Below are 18,323 nucleotides of genomic sequence, written 5' to 3' on the forward strand. Positions count from 1 at the left end.
GCGTACATGCGGCGTATCAATGTTAAGTATGGACGTTGTTCCCGCATCGAATTTTGAATATTTTACGTCGTTTGCGTAAGTAGTCCGTAAATGAGGCTAGGGAGCAATGCACACTGGGATATTCCACGGACGGCGCATGCACCGTTCGTGAAAAACGTCAATCACGTCGGGTCACAAGTTATTTACATAGAACACGCCCCCCTGTTCCAAATTTGAATTAGGCGGGCTTACGCCGGCCTATTTACGCTACACCGCCCCAACTTACGGAGCAAGTGCTTTGAGAATACAGCACTTGCCCGTCTAAGTTGCGGAGGCGTAACGTAAATAGGATACGTTACGCCCGCACAAAAATACGCCGATCTACGAGAATCTGGCCCTCAGATGTTTGCCAAAAGGAGTTGGACAGAGGTTCTGCGTGTAGCAAAGTTTGGGGTACTCTTTGACACGTGTTGGTTTTAATCATACATACGTGTTCATGCTTTCCTGCTGCGGTGCTGAGACCAACCTCTATCAGGAACTTACCCACTAGCCTACTCATCCGCACCCACAGCTCTACAGAGCAGGTTCGCTAACCATCATCTGTGGCTGCAGCCATACAAAGCAGGTTCACCAGAGCTCAAGCCATTATTCCACAAGGGGCCCCTCTGCCGCTGGAACCCACCACTGAAGCGCTGCATTGGTGAGAGAGTTACCAACCCACCAAACACTCTACACCACAAAACCCAGCAAGACTTCAGTTACACAGTTTGTCATCAGACACCTTAGACCTTACTGTACTTATGCAGCATACCACTGAGCAGTGCCACATCACCTATTCTGGATTAACCTAACAGCTCAGGTTCACTTAACCCCTTTGTGCACTTGTTTCTTGCTCTTTTGATTACTGTTAGGCTTCAGTCAAGTTATTCCTACCAGAGCTCTTCCTCAAATCCTCATCTTCTTGTTTTTCGGGAGTATCTGGAAATCACTCAGCATCACCATTAGTGCACCACCGAAAGGGCCCCAACCACGCTGGCAGAAATAACTATTTGTTTCAGATTTTTGGAGATTTGTCCTCCCTGTTTCATAGTATTTGCATAAACTTTAGCAATTCTACACCTTCCTGATCACCAAAGTCCTGCTGGCAGACTTGGACCTAGCAGCAGTGGCAGCTGGTGCTCAATCTTTTTTTTGGGGGGGAAATGAAAAAAAAAAACATCAATTGCAGCCACTGTGCCCATCAATTACAGTCAGTGTGCATCACCCAGGACTTACCTGTCTCGCAGCGGGCCAGCACGCTCCTCAATGTCTTCTTCCCTCCTCTTTATCAGGTGTCGAATCACGTTGACGTTTCAGCCAATCAGGTGACAGGTAACAGACCCGCGCACTTGATTGGCTGAGAGGCGGTTCAGTGTTAGCAAAGCAAATTCCTTCACTTTGCTAACGCAACGCTGAGTGAGTTTTTGGTCGCCTATTATAATCCTCTTTGGAACAATTAAATAGTAGGGGAGGTTAAAAAAAGACACAAGTCCAACCTATGTGTGTGATTATATGTTAGTATTACATTGTGTATCCCTGTATGTTGTGGTCATTCAGGTGCATATCTAATAGTTATTTAAATATATCGATGCCCCCCACTAAAACAACTGCCTGTGGAAGAGAATTCCACATCCTTACTGCTCTTACAGTAAAGAACCCTCTACGCAGTTTAAGGTTAAACCGCTTTTCTTCAAATTTTAGTGAATGGCCACGTGTCCTATTAAATTCCCTCACATCACATGCCTGAACAAGGGGTCCTTTGTGACTCCGAAATATTGCACTCTTCTTATGTTGTGATCATGCAATAAACTAACCATTTGGACACTACTTTGTGTCGATCCATGTTCAGTGCTTGTAACCTTTCCTCATAACTAAGGTCCTCCAGACGCTTTATTAGCATTGTTGCTCTTCTTTGTAATCGCCCCATTTCTATAGACTATAAGCACATTTGAGTGTGAGGGAAAGAAAGAGAGCGAAAGAGAATGCTAGTGGTAAAGAGAGAGAGAGAATGAGAGAGGGGACGAAAGAGAGAGCAAGAATGAGAGAGACAAAGAAAGAGAGCGAAAACAAGAAAAGGAAAGGAAGGAATTACTGTCCAGACTATAGCAAAAATACTTTAATGGAAGAATGGCAGCAGAGATACACATTTTGAGCTACAACAGTGACTTCTCATAGTCTCTCCTTGAGGAGGAATTGTTGTAGAGCAAAACATGTGAGGGCTTTATCTGTGCTGTGGTTCTTTAAAGGAGCTTTGCAATAGCCCGGAGTGTGCTAATCCTTTTCAACTACTATTTAAGGTGAGAGATAACCTGGAAATGAATTGAATGGAAAGTTTAGGAAGGCCTTTGCCTGTGCCCGCATGTTCCGAGTTGGACCAGCACCCGTGTATTTGTAGTGACCTCCGTGTTGCATAGTTGTAGTGTTGCATAGTGCTCACTAGGAGCTGTCTTCATTTTTTGCTTGGTCTCACCCCCTCAGGGGTCCCCAAATGTCTTAGTTAACATTCTGAACTTCATAGACAGAGATGAGTAACGGGCCCCCGAACATTGAATATATGAAAACTGAAAATATATAAAGACTTTGTTGCAGTATAACTGATAATCTTTTCAAATAATAGGCATAACGGCATTGTTTCATTGGTAAAGAAACCTAGGGCTCAAAATGTTTAATTGACTACTTACTTGCAAAACAAGTCTACTTAATGACTAAGCAACAGAGTTTGAGTGTACATTCCGGCTTTCCAACAGAGTATGACGTGGGTGTACTCACACACTGTTCAACAGAGTTTGAGGCGGATGTACCCAGTGGGTCTACAATAGATTTCAAGGTGGGTGTGCTATTTGGCTCATCAACATAGTTGGAGGTGGGTGTACTAACTGTCTCACCAACAATGTTTGTGGTTTGATGTACTCCCTGGCTTACCAATAGAGTTGGAGGTAGGTGTACCGACTGGCTCACCTACAGAGTTTAAGGTCGGTGTACTCACTGGCTCACCAACAGAGTTTGAGGTAAGTGACCCACCAAAAGAATTTGAGGTGTACTCATTGGTTGACCAACAGAGTTATAGTTGGGTATACTCACTGGCTCACCAACAGGGAATTTGGTGGGTGTACTCAATGGCTGACCAACAGAGTTTTGAAGTGTGAGGCCCCGTACACAGAATTCAGCCAGAAACTCGTCGGAGCTGTATTCTGCCGAGAAACCCGGCCATGTGTACACTTTCGGCCGAGGAAACCGACGAGAATCTCATTGTGCCAAATAGAGAACATGTTCTCTATTTCCTTGTGAGGCCCCGCACACACGGCCGTTTTGCTCGTTGAGTTTCTTGTGAAGCCGCCGAGGATCTCGGCGAGCCAAATTTCCTCATTGAGTAACGAGGAAATAGAGAACATGTTCTCTATTTGGCACGACGAGATTCTCGTCGGTTTCCTCGGCCGAAAGTGTACACACGGCCGGGTTTCTCGGCAGACTACAGCTCCGACCGAGTTTCTGGCTGAATTCTGCCGAGAAACTCGGTCGTGTGTACGGGGCCTTACTCAATGAGGAAATTTGGCTCGCCGAGATCCTCGGCGGCTTCACAAGAAACTCGACGAGCAAAACAATGTGTTTTGCTCGTCGAGTTTCTCGGCCGTGTGTACGGGGCTTGAGAGTACTTACGGTCCTGGAAATGAGCACACATGTATATCTTTCCCAGTAGAGAATGGACATAGCATGCAAAGTACATGGACCAGTCACAACGCACAGTTGATATAGGCAACTCAAGGCCACTATTGCTGGTGGCTGACCATCCAACCCTAAGTAACATGGTCTCACCATTAGCCATCCTACCTTCAGGACTAGGGACTGGCATGGAGACCCCGAAAGATTAACTGACTCAGACAACATTCCATTATTTATTGACTATCTTTTGACCTCTAGACTTTTACTGACCCCAGACATTATATCCATCTTTTGGATAGTCCCATCAAGCCTTGGTGTTCAGTATTGACCATTCTGGAGAACCATGCCCTACATAGACGTTAATAAGTTTGAAGGACACTGTTGAATCAGATTTTGATGTGTGTAGTCAAGTTGATACAAGTACTGTACACCAGCCCCTTTCCACTCTGCTCAATGGAATCATTACCAACTGCACACCCCATGCTCATTTGGCATAGACTTGGCCTATAAATTCCCCCGTCCAATGAAGGGACACAAGTTCACTAAGCTGTGTAAATACAGGAAATAAATAATAAGTATGTTATTCTGGAACCTTGACAAATGAAGGCTTTGTTTTGCCAGTTTAGTCTTCAATATGCCAACTCCCACACCGAGCTCTGCCAGGCAAGACACTTTCCCAAATTAGCCCAACTACCACCTCTTACGGGTCGGCGGAGAAGCTAACAGTCCCGGCTGCGTCACACCATATCACCTCTCCCTATAAATAACGCAACTGACAGAAGCTATAATTGTCTTGTTTTTTTTTCTTCTGTTTCTATGGTAATCGCTTAACTGTATGGCAGATGTTCGCCGCTTGCAAATTAAATTAAGCAAAATAACTCAAACTGTTGTTTACTGGCAAGCGTCCGCTCCTTTGAGCTTCCAGTTCATCTGTGTCCTCGCGCTGATTAGTATAAATCAAGGCAGCCTCAAAAGCGTTGAGGTTTTTTCAGCGGATGAATTTGTGAAATTCGTTCAATGTCCTGGACGAGAAGTGGCTGTTTGTGTAGAGGGAGGTATGTGTTTTTCCGGTAGCTGTCCGCCAGGAGATAGCATGACCCACGATTATAAGAAGAGGCAGGCAGATGTTACGCAGATTACAATAAGTCACAAAGCATTAATGGAAATGTCACAGAAACCTACAATATTTATAAAATGGATTTCCTTGAGTAATCCTCAATAAGTCTCTCAGCATTAGAGAGAAACTAAACCGGATAGCTATGGTGTAGGTGTGGTTGAATTCCACCAGTGGTTAAAGTATAAATATCCCTTTTTTTAATTTGGATAGGGAAGGGTAAGAAAGGTATTAAAAAAAGTTTGAAGCACCACTCTATCCTTTGTGTCCTACTTTGCAGCTGGCCGCAAGTCCTTTTCAAGGTTGTATGACACTCAGGGCCCGTACACGCGGTCGGACCGAACCGATGAGAATGAACCGAAGTTCAGTTTCATCGGACCAAACCGACCGTGTGTATAGGCCATCGGTCTGTTTTCCTTCGGTCCAAAATTTTAAAACATGCTTCAAAACCAAACCGATGGACCGCTACCCCATCGGACCAAACCGATGGTTAGTACCATCAGTGCCCATCAGTGCAGCCTCATCAGTGCCTGTCAGTGAATGAGAAAAATTACTTTTTTGCTAAATTTTATAACAGAAACAAAGAAAAACATTTTTTTGGTCCAAAATGTTGGTCTTTTTTAATTTGTTTATAAAAAAATAAAAAACCCAGTGGTGATTAAATAACACCAAAAGAAAGCTCTATTTGTGGGGGAAAAAATGATAAAAAAAATCGAATTTGGGTACAGTGTTGCATGACTGCGCAATTAATATTTCAATGTGTAAGCTGAAAATTGGCCTGGGCAGGAAAGGGGTGAAAGTGCCGGGTATTTTAGGCAGAATAGGAAGGAGGAGGGGAGGGAACATTTTTTTTAAAAATAGTTAGATTAAGGCTTTTCTTCCACATTAAGCTAAGAACATTCAGATTTGTGCCTAAAAAGATGAAGTTGAGAAATTCTATATTAAACTTTTCTGTTTAAAGGACAACATTGCATGAAAAGCAAAAAGGACAATTAAACTGTATACAACTCACCAATCTTCACATTCATACACTCAGAGCTTCAATCAACCATAGAAAATAAATCAGCTTTGACTTCTTCCTTAGAGATTTATCAGCACCGTGGCAGAAATCTCTATAAGCTCATTAACTCCAAAATTCTCATTGCTTTAATAAATTAAATACATTTGACATTAATATGTCACTGCAAGTGAATAATAAACTGTGTAAATTACAAAGCTAGTTAATTGGCCACTAAGTAGTCTACTATTGTCTTCCATGGAATCATAGATATAACTGTTTTCTGACAGAGTAGGGAAGGGTTAGAACCTCTAATAGGTTTTCATTGTCTTTATCTCAACAATTGGTGAATTGAACACACATCTCTAGTTAAACTTTACCCTTTAATAATTCTGTTGATAAATAGGACGGCTGGTGATACACAAATGAGCTTCCACCCGAAAATGAGACATCCAGAATGTCAACCCTGTTTTAACATTATTAGTAGTCTATGGGAGCCATGGTGTGCATATCTGTGCCCACCTCCACTAACGGGGGTGGGCACAGAGATGCACACCATGGCTCCCATAGGCAACTGAGCCGCAATTTTACTGCCTCCCCGACCACCCACGAAATTGTAACATTGCAGCCAGACAGGACTGTACACATGCTTCACGCCCGTGACATTTTTAACTCAGGTTGTAGAGTTTGACAGGTGGCACCACCTGTTAAGGTGGCCATATACTGCCCAGTCTTATCATACCAGCTATTACATTTGAAAGAAATGAGCTAACTTAAGATCCAATTTATTCCTAACATTTTGGTGATATGAAACCGTATTTTGGGCAAGCTGAAAATGTGTTAGTGGCCAGCATGTGTGGTCAGCTTTAGACCCCATACACACTATGGCCCGGATTCAGAAAGGACTTACGACGTATCTCCAGATACGCCGTCGTAAGTCTAAATGTGCGCCGTCGTATCTATACGCTTATTCAGGAAAGCAGATACGCCTGAATTTTGGCAAGATACGACCGACGTAAGTCTCCTACGCCGTCGTATCTTGGGTGCATATTTACGCTGGCCGCTATGGGCGCTTCCGTTGAGCTAGATACGTTGATTCACGAATGTACTTGCGCCTGTCGCAGTAAGCTACGCCATTTACGTAAGGCGTACGTCTGGCGTAAGTTTACCCCTCATAAAGCAGGGGTAAGTCATGTTAAGGTATGGGCGCGGGAACAGCGCCGTATTTTACGTCGTTTAAGTAAGTTGTACGTGAATGGGGCTGGGCGTAGGTTACGTTCACGTCGCATGAATGGACCCGGCGTAACTTAGGGAGTAAATTCGACGTGATTCTGAGCATACGCGCGCATGCGCCGTTCGTTCATCCATGCATTTACATGGGGTCACGCTTCATTATAATACAACACGCCCACTGCCTTGCTACTTTGAATTACGTGGGCTTACACCGGCCCATTTACATTACTCGGGCGTAAATATGGGAGCAAGTGCTTTGCGAATACTCAGCTTGCTTCTCAATGTTACGTCGGCGTAGCGCATATGAGATGTGCTACGCCTATCTAAAGATGCGCCGATCTCTCTGAATCCGGGCCTATTCGATCTTCTGCAGATTTTTGTCTTCAGAGTTACCAAAACCATATAATATGAGGTCAAACCTTAAGAGTTTCAATTTGTATGCAATCATGCAGGCCCTTGCACTCTATGGTTTTGGTAAATCTGAAGACAAAAATCTGCAGACAATCTAATAGTGTGTATGGGGTCTTAGAGTAGGGTAACCAGACATCCCCGGTTTCAGGGGACAGTCCTCGGATTGAGGACACTGTCCCCGGACCAAGTCTGTCCTCAGATTGGATTTAAACAGGGGCTGGGGCAGTTAAAAAAAAAATCTGAATTACACACCCCCGCTCCTACTAGCTTAGGGGGTGTATTTTTTTTTAATTATCTGTGCCCCTTTCTGATAATCATGTGTTGGTCGGAGTGGAGGGAATATTTCTTCAGTTTCGGGTGCATGCCCATTCAGCTTCGCTCGCATGTTCTTCTGCCTTGTCTCAAGTCCCGGCCAGCCGCCTGCCTGCCTATCTCCTTGCCTTCCCTGGCGGAGTGATCTTCCCTCGCTCCCCACCCAGTAGTACCCGAGCCCCGGAGAGTAAGACTTGACAGGCTGTGAGGCTGGTGGCGATAGGCAGAGAGTCGGCGATTGCCGCCATTACTAGTAAAAAAAAAAAAAAATACATCCCCGGATTTCATTTAATAAATCTGGCCACCTTATCATAGAGTTTCTTGAATGATCAATTCCAGTTGTATGCGGAACATTTCCAGACACCCCCAGGAGTCATAATTAGATTTTCTTAAAAGTGCTCATTAATGCTAATGCACATTTTTCAGCTCCCTTTTCCTAATAAGAGAAAAAAAAAGAAAGTTACAACGGCAGGGATTGTCAGCCTAGGAGACACGGGGCCCCATGTAAGCATTCTTTTGTATGTTCTGTTGTTGTGTTTCTTGGATATCGGTGGGATTATGTCACGCAAGGGGCTGATTTACTAAAACTGGTGTACACAAAATCTAGTACAGCTGTGCCATGGTAGCCAATCCGGTTCAGCTTGTTCAATTAAACTTTGCCAATGAAACCTGGAAGCTGATTGGTTTCTATGCAGTGCTGCACCAGATTTTGCCCTCTCCAGTTTTAGTAAATAACCGCCAAGGTGTTCTCTGTGGAGTTCTTATTTTAACTGTTATTTTTACAACTTTGTATCTTTCAGTGCCAACAACACCCCGAAACAGGTGGAGGTGCGCATGCACGATAGTCAGCTGACCTCGGATGAAGTGCGCCCCAGATCACCATGCCTGAGGCTATGCGACAAGCTTATGGGCAACCTCCTGTTGACCCTTACAGTATTTGGTAAGTAATGTATATCAATACCCTTACTGATATCTGGCCATCAATATTTAACGCAAAATTTGTGTCCATGCTAAAGCAGTGTGTGGTAAGACATAATTGCCTTGTCTATGCATTGGAAACTTTTTGGGCAATGTCGCCTAATGCAGCACAATGGGACTAAGAATAAGACATCATAGTGCATTTAGCAGGAAGGGACAGGTTGGTGACCAATGGTTGGTGACCAATGGTTGGTGACAGTAGTGGGTAATCAAGACTGAGGCCTCGTACACACGACCGGATCTGTCCGTTGGGATTTATCTGCGGATCAGTTCCAGCAGACAAATCTGGTCGTGTGTACGGCCTAGCGGACATTTTTCGGTGGAGATTTCTCCAGCCGACAGTTTTCAAGCGGATAAAAATTTCTTAGCATGCTAAGAAATCTATCCGCTGGAAACCTGTCCGTTGGACTGATCCGGTTGTCTGTACAGACTCACCAGATAAGTCCAAGCGATCCCCATCCCTCGCATGCGTCAAAGTGATTCGACGCATGCTTGGAAGTATTTACCTTCCAGGGTCGCGCACGTCGCCGCGTCATCATCGCGGCGACGGCGCGGCACGTCACCGCGTATGTTTTCCACGGGGATTTTGATCTGATGGTGTGTACAGCCCATCAGATCAAAATCGGGAGCAGAAATGTCCGCTGGAAACGGTCCAGAGGACCGTTTCCAGCGGATATCCTCTCATCTGTACGAGGCCTTAAGGCTTTGACATATATGGATGCTGTAAGTGCAATTTTTAAGTTTTTGAATAAAATAGGTTAATGGTTTTACACTATTTGGAGCCTTTTTATCTTTTATAAAACCATCCATAAACTCGCATGAGAGAGCAAGAGACACCCTGGAGGTAGACATGCGCAGATTCTTGGACAAAGCCCCAAGCTGTGACCTAACCATTTGGCATCTTTTGATCCTACTAATGCTTATGTGTGGATCAGCCCATAGTTTCAAACACTGGTAGACTTTTAACTTATAAACTCTATGATCTAGCGCAATTTTTATCTTCTATTTACATGCTATACTGTGTTTCATATCAGACAGGATAATCGCTGCTTTTATTTCATGTACAATTGTTGGTTCACCTGTATCTAGCGCAGTTTTTTCACTCTTTTCTATTATCTACATATGATAAAGGTGTAGGTCTAACAGTTGGGTGTGGGTAGGTCTTTCCCTTTCTGGCAGAATCCATCTCATTTTGCACTGGTGGTGGTGCAATACTAAATAGGAGAAGGCTGGGGTTGAGAGAGCCAAGTGTAGCCTGGTGTGTTGTGTGCAAAGACGTGTCGTGTCACTGGTAGCCCAGCCCCCACACAGTTAGAATCACTCCCTAGGACACACTTAACCCCTTCCTCGCCCCCTAGTGTTTAACCCCTTCCCTGCCAGTGTCATTTACACAGTAATCAGTGCATTTTTATAGCACCGATCGCTGTATAAATGACAAGGGTCCCAAAATAGCATCAAAAGTTACCGATGTGTCCGCCTTAATGTCGTAGTCACGATAAAAATTGCTGATCACCGCCATTACTAGTAAAAAAAAATAATAATAAAAATGCCATAAAACTATCCCCTATTTTGTAGACGCTATAACTTTTGCGCAAACCAATCAATAAACACTTATTGTGATTTTTTTTTACCAAAAATATGTAGAAGAATACGTATCGGCCTAAACTGAGGAAAAACATTTTTTTATATATTTTTGGGGGATATTTATTATAGCAAAAAGTAAAAAAATATTTTCTTTCACATTTTTTTCCAAAATTGTCGCTAAAAACCAGAGAGGTGATCAAATGCCACTAAAAGAAAGCTCTATTTGTGGGGGGAAAAGCACGTAAAAATTTTTTCGAAGCCACGTCGCACGACCGCGCAATTGTCAGTTAAATCGACGCAGTGCAGAATCGCAGAAAGTGCTCTGGTCTTTGGGCAGCCAAATAGTCTGGGGCTGAAGTGCTTAAGGATGTGGCCAAGAATTTTCTTAAATTTTTTGAATTTTCTTGAATTTTTTTGAATTTTCTTGAATTGTTCTTGAATTTTCTTGTCAACCAACATTTAGTTGGTTGACAAACTTACAGCAGAAACTTACACTGAAAAAATATTTTCTGCATTCATGTTTGGACTACTTTACCAAAAGTCTAGCTGCAGTCAATGACAAACATGGTGAAAAATTTCACCAGGACTTTGCCACAATGGGAAAATTATCTGAAATGGTGAGATTTGTGGTGGATACCCATACAGTACATATAGCCTCATATTCTGCATCTCATTGTAAAACTGGGAAGACCTATGAAGCCCATGGCAAACAATAAGATTACAGCCAGTAATTTTTCTAGGCTGTAAAATAAAATTTTGATTGGTTACCAGTGCTAGGGCTGTTACTGATTAAAATTTTCGTGTTCGATTAATCCATTTTTTTAAAATCGATTAATCGACTAATTTCGATTAATTATAACACACATACATTTTTCGGATCACCACCATATATAGTCCCCACTGTAATATCCACACACATCTCCCCCACTGTAATATCCACAGACATCTCCCCCCACTGTAATCTCCACAGACATCTTCCCACTGTAATATCCACAGACATCTCCCCCACTGTAATATCCACAGACATCTCCCCCACTGTAATCTCCACAGACATCTTCCCACTGTAATATCCACAGACATCTCCCCCACTGTAATATCCACAGACATCTCCCCACTGTAATATCCACAGACATCTCCCCCACTGTAATATCCACAGAAATTTCCCCCACTGTAATCTCCACAGACATCTCCCCCACTGTAATATCCACAGATATCTCCCCCACTGTAATCTCCACACACATCTCCCCACTGTAATATCCACAGACATCTCCCCACTGTAATATCCACAGACATCTCCCCCACTGTAATCCACAGACATCTCCCCCACTGTAATCTCCACAGACATCTCCCCCACTGTAATATCCACAGACATCTCCCCCACTGTAATCTCCACACACATCTCCCCACTGTAATATCCACAGACATCTCCCCACTGTAATATCCACAGACATCTCCCCCACTGCAATATCCACAGACATCTCCCCCACTGTAATATCCACAGACCTCTCCCCCACTGTAATATCCACAGACATCTCCCCCCACTGTAATATCCACAGACATCTTCCCACTGTAATATCCACAGACATCTCCCCCACTGTAATATCCACAGACATCTCCCCCCACTGTAATATCCACAGACATCTTCCCACTGTAATATCCACAGACATCTCCCCACTGTAATATCCACAGACATCTCCCCACTGTAATATCCACAGACATCTCCCCCACTGTAAATCCACAGACATCTCCCCCGCTGTAATATCCACAGACATCTCCCCCACCGTAATATCCACAGACATCTCCCCACTGTAATATCCACAGACATCTCCCCCACTGTAATATCCACAGACATCTCCCCACTGTAATATCCACAGACATCTCCCCCACTGTAATATCCACAGACATCTCCCCCACTGTAATATCCACAGACATCTCCCCCACTGTAATATCCACAGACATCTCCCCCACTGTAATATCCACAGACATCTCCCCCACTAATATCCACAGACATCTCCTCCACTGTAATATCCACAGACATCTCCCCCACTGTAATCTCCACATACATCTCCCCCACTGTAATATCCACAGACATCTCCCCCACTGTAATATCCACGGACATCTCCCCCACTGTAATATCCACAGACATCTCCCCCACTGTAATATCCACAGACATCTCCCCCACTGTAATATCCACAGACATCTCCCCCCACTGTAATATCCACAGACATCTCCCCACTGTAATATGGTCCACATCTCCCCCACTGTAATATCCACAGACATCTCCCTCACTGTAATATCCACACACATCTCCCCCACTGTATTATCCACAAACCTCTCCCCCACCGTAATATCCACAGACATCTCCCCACTGTAATATCCACAGACATCTCCCCCACTGTAATATCCACAGACATCTCCCCCACTGTAATATCCACAGACATCTCCCCCACTGTAATATCCACAGACATCTCCCCCACTGTATTATCCACATACATCTCCCCCACTGTAATATCCACAGACATCTCCCCCACTGTAATATCCACAGACATCTCCCCCACTGTAATATCCACAGACATCTCCCCCACTGTAATATCCACAGACATCTCCCCCACTAATATCCACAGACATCTCCTCCACTGTAATATCCACAGACATCTCCCCCACTGTAATCTCCACATACATCTCCCCCACTGTAATATCCACAGACATCTCCCCCACTGTAATATCCACGGACATCTCCCCCACTGTAATATCCACAGACATCTCCCCCACTGTAATATCCACAGACATCTCCCCCACTGTAATATCCACAGACATCTCCCCCCACTGTAATATCCACAGACATCTCCCCACTGTAATATGGTCCACATCTCCCCCACTGTAATATCCACAGACATCTCCCTCACTGTAATATCCACACACATCTCCCCCACTGTATTATCCACAAACATCTCCCCCACTGTAATATCCACAGACATCTCCCCCACTGTAATATCCACAGACATCTCCCCCACTGTAATATCCACAGACATCTCCTCCACTGTAATATCCACAGACATCTCCCTCACTGTAATATCCACAGACATCTCCCTCACTGTATAAGAAGATTAGCGCTTGCTTAGTCTTACCAGAGAAGCCGGCCGAACACGAGCAGTTGAGGCCGGGTGATGACGTCAGCACGCCGCTCTAGGCTCACCTTGGTCCCCGCCGGGTGGACCAATATGGCCGCCGCTTCGGAAGCTAGGCCGAAGCCGCGGCCTTTCCTATGGCCGAGGCAGCAGCGCATTTCCGCGGATCACGTGGTGTGCCGATCCGCATATGGTGACCCGTTCGGATCACGGATCATTTACGATCCGTTGCACCACTAGTACCGATCAAAACATTTTTGATCAACCAAAAAAATGAACGATTAATCAAGGAATTAATCGTTAATTTCCGTAGCTCTAGTTACCACAGGCAACAGCTTCCTTTAAGACTCTTTCATAAAGGACAGCCTAGAGTGGTCTCTTAGTATTCTATTATTAAGTCTTCAAAATAACAAGGCTTTGCTAATGGGTTTCAAATATATTTTTCTTAGCTAATGAGTAATTTAGAAATGTGCTTTGGCTGGAAACCCTCATTAGCAGAAGTAATAAAGGATGGATAATTAAAGCAAGATGTTCTCATCTTATATTCCAGGCTATTGTCGAGCATGCAGGGAAGACCGAAGGTACTGTGGAGTGTACATAGTGGATTGTATAACATAAATACAGCAGAATGTGTATATCAGATACAGTTTTACAAAACGTAAAACTGTATCTAAGTACATCTTACACTAACAGATAGGTATAGTGAGAATTGCTTAACCACTTCAGCTCCAGAAGATTTACCCCCCTTCATGACCAGTCCTTTTTTTGCAATACGGCAATTACTTTACTGACAAATGCACTGTGGTGCAGCGCTTTACATAAAAAAATTGATTTCCTTTTTTTCCATCAAATAGAGCTTTCTTTTGGTGTATTTGATCACCTCTGTGGGCCAGATCCACAAAAGAATTACGCCGGCGTATCTCTTGATACGCCACGTAATTTTAAATTTCCCGCGTCGTATCTTTGTTTTGTATCTACGAAACAAGATACGACTGCATCTCGGATCGATCCGACAGGCGTACGTCTTAGTACGCCGTCGGATCGTAGATGCATTTTTTCTGCCGGCCGCTAGGTGTCGTTTCCGTCGAATTCCGCGTCGGGTATGCAAATGAGCTAGTTACGGCGATCCATGAACGTACGTCCGGCCGGCGCATTTTTTTACGCCGTTTGCGTTCGGCTTTTTTCCGGCGTATAGTTACCCCTGCTATTATGAGGCGTACTCAATGTTAAGTATGGCCGTCGTTCCCGCGTCAAATTTTGAATTTTTTACGTCGTTTGCGTAAGTCGTTCGCGAATAGGGATTTGCGTAGAATGACGTCACCGTCGTAAGCATTGGCTTGTTCCGGTTTAATTTCGAGCATGCGCACTGGGATACCCCCACGGACAGCGCATGCGCCGTTCAAAAAAAACTTTGTTTACGTCGGGTCACAACGTATTTACATAAAACACGCCCCCCATCACATCCATTTGAATTCCGCGCCCTTACGCCAGACAAAGATACACTACGCCGCCATAACTTACGGTGCAAATTCTTTGAGGATTCGAAAAGAAAACAAATAAGTTACGGCAGTGTAGTGTATCTTAGATATGCTACGCCCGGCGGATATATGCGCCGATGTACGTGAATCTGGGCCTGTGGTTTTAATTTTTTGTGCTATAAACAAAAAAAGAGTCACAATTTTGAAAAAAAACAACAATATTTTTTTTTTTTTATAAAATACATCCAATAAAAAAAATATCTTCATCATGGGATATTTTTCAGGATTTTTTTTTTTTTACCAGTAATGGCCGTGGTCAGCAACCTATAGCAGGACTGTGATATTGTGGCGGACAAAACGGACACTAAAGCCTCATACACACGATCGGACTTCCTTCGGACTTTTCAGTGGATTTTTGTCTGAAGGGGCGCTGGCCGTGAACTTGTTCTGCATACAGACAGCGGCCAACATTTACCAAACCATTTACCAACCACAAAAAAAGAGTCACAATTTTGAAAAAAAACAACAATATTTTTTCTTTATTATAAAATACATCCAATAAAAAAAATATCTTCATCATGGGATATTTTTCAGGATTTTTTTTTTTTCCAGTAATGGCGGTGGTCAGCAACCTATAGCAGGACTGTGATATTGTGGCGGACAAATCGGACACTAAAGCCTCATACACACGATCGGACTTCCAGCTCTTTACCGCCACCCTTTGGGCAACTTCTGCTATTGTTGTCTGATGTTTAGCATTGGTTCTGAGCATGCGTGTTTGTACTTTGGATTTTAGTTCAATGGACTTGTGTAGACACGATCGGATTGTCCTCCATCGGACATTTGTTGTCGAAAAAACATGAACCTTTACAACCCCTTTAACTCATAAAAATGCAAATCAATTTACAACTTTTTTGAAATGCATTTTTCTGGATATTTTTGTTGTTATTCTGTCTCTCACTGTTAAAATAAACCGACCATTAAAATTATAGGCTGATCATTTCTTTGTCGGTGGGCAAACATATAAAATCAACATGGGTTCAAATACTTTTCCCTTCACTGTAGTTATATTCTAAACTGCTTATATTTCTCTTTCCTGGGTTCCTCCCAGTCCCTACGGCACTTGATAAAGTGCTAATTACATTTTTAAACACATTTTTTTTTTCATTTTGTATATCTCATTTAAGGCCCAGTGGTGTCATTCCTAAGTCTCCATGCTTCTGTATGCAATGCATGCCAGATCATACCTGGCGGTGGCATTTTTCTTTAAAGAATATATAAGTGGATTAAATAGTCTTTTTATATCTGTCCAAGGTGCTTTAGCAGATAACTCTTGTCAACAAGCGGCACCCAGAACACCCAAATGGTGGCTGCATCTGATTGGATAACGCCACTGTTCGGCCAGCAGCTTTTCTCCTAGGTCCTTCCATTTTCAAATCGAAGGATGTTGGTTGGAAGCGTGCCAGCAGGGCTACCCACAGTTAAAATTTCAGTCTGTTTCTGATTAACTTGCTCCGTTTATGGCCTAGATTTAGTCTGTGAGATTTCTTAGTATTTCGTGCTGCCTGTCATTATCCTGACTTTTCCCTAATGCTTGTCCCTACTTTCGTCTTCCAGGTGTCGTTTTGGGAGCAGTGCTTGGTGGTCTCCTTCGGATGGCCGCTCCCATCCACCCTGATATCGTAATGGTGATAGCCTTTCCAGGAGACATTCTCATGAGGATGCTGAAGATGTTGATCCTTCCTTTAATTATCTCCAGTTTAATCACAGGTCAGTCTATACAGAGTCCAAACATTAAATGGTGTGTGTTGTGTCTGGTGCCAGGCTTTGGAGACAAAGACTTTCATCCAGTGGCATACCTCCCAACTGTCCCTGATTTCGAGGGACTGTCCCTGATTTGGCGCAATGTTCCTCTGTTCCTCATTCTCCTCATTTGTCCCTCATTTTGGTCGGATCCATATAGTTGTATATAAAATGCACTTTTAATCTATCAAAAAGTGTTTCCCAGTGCTAAACCTTTCATCCAATTTCTAAATTGCTGCATTTATAAATTCCAAAAGCCAATATAAAGGAATAGTAGTGGTAAAAAAAGCACTTGTGGGTTAAACCAATCTTATTTTTTTGTACAATTCTCCTTTAAGGGGGCGTGGCAAGGGGTGTGTCCTATGCCTGAATACTTTTTGCTGATAGATGTCCCTCATTCCCGTCTCAAAAAGTTGGGAGGTATGCAGTGGAACCCTTAGGAAATTTCAGGGGGTACATCTGATACTTGGCATTGAGCAGAGTTTTAGCAAGGGTGACCCACAAGCAAGGTCTACTATATCATAAGCTTTGTCAACACATTTACCTAACTGACTGCTAAGTGGAAGGATCGGCTTTCATTATAACCACCTGATCCCTCTCAGCTTTGTGATAAGAAAAGCTGTAGCCTGGTATTTTTTTAGTCTGTAAAGCCTCGTACACACGACCGGTCTTCCCTGCAGGAAAACTGCCAGGAGAGCATTTTGCCGGGAATCCCAACCGTGTGTATGCTCCCTAGCAGTTTTCCCGTCAGGAAAACAGCCTGGAATCCCGACGGGAAAATAGAAAACCATGCTCTCTATTTTGCCGTCGGGATTCCCGGCAGAGTGTTTCCTGCCGAAAAAGCCGGTCGTCTGTATGCTTATCTGCAGGGTAGAAAAACCGTGCATGCTCGATAACACTTTGACGCATGAGCGGTAGCATACAACGTTAGTCTGGGGTGTAGCAAGATGGCTGCAACGGAATCGAATGTGATCGAGACACCGGCTCGTCGTAGTCGATGATGTCACCGCGTTCTTGCCATTCAAAAGAACGGCGGGGTTTTTGTGTAGCCGTGTATACACGGCTTTTCAGGGCCAGCCTGCCAGGAATCCCGTCGGGAAAACCGACGTTGTTTTTCCCAACGGGATTCCCGGTCGTGTTTACAGGGTTTTAGACTTTTTGGGACTATCTCACCAAAAATAAATCACCTATCACAGGGGATGACTGTAGTCAACTTGGTTCCTATTAAAAACGCCTGAGAAAAACAATCAAGCTATCACTGAATCTGATTTCTGAGGACATTCTGAACAAAATACATAACACTCCCAGGATGCCATGAGTGCAAGGGAGATACGTTGTTTTGGCAGTTGTTCTGTTTCAAATGCAGCTTTATGCATTGACATACCGTATTTATCGGCGTATACCGCGCACTTTTTTCCCCTTAAAATAGGGGGGAGATCATGGGTGCCCGATATACGCCGATACCCGCTTCCCGCGCTCAGTTTGAATGCCTGCGCCGACATATACCGAATGCAGTACACTCGGCTACATTCGGCCAGGCTCGACTTCGCTCGTGCTCACGCATAAACGTCACAGAGCGTGAGCACCAGCGAAGCCGAGCCTGGCCG

General features: G+C 43.9%; 1 protein-coding gene across 2 annotated transcripts in view; it reads left to right on the plus strand.

Moving 5' to 3' along the window:
- SLC1A2 (solute carrier family 1 member 2) overlaps window positions 1-18,323 on the plus strand; it is a 183,585-nt gene that overhangs the window by 100,343 nt on the left and 64,919 nt on the right. For both annotated transcript variants that reach the window (XM_040328085.1, XM_040328084.1), the window contains exons 2-3: window positions 8,546-8,685; window positions 16,531-16,683. In XM_040328085.1, the coding sequence (XP_040184019.1) occupies window positions 8,546-8,685; window positions 16,531-16,683 (293 nt within the window). The remainder of the gene's footprint in view (window positions 1-8,545; window positions 8,686-16,530; window positions 16,684-18,323) is intronic.

This window comes from Rana temporaria, chromosome 11, assembly GCF_905171775.1.
Source record: "Rana temporaria chromosome 11, aRanTem1.1, whole genome shotgun sequence".
NCBI classification, from domain to species: Eukaryota; Metazoa; Chordata; class Amphibia; order Anura; family Ranidae; genus Rana; species Rana temporaria.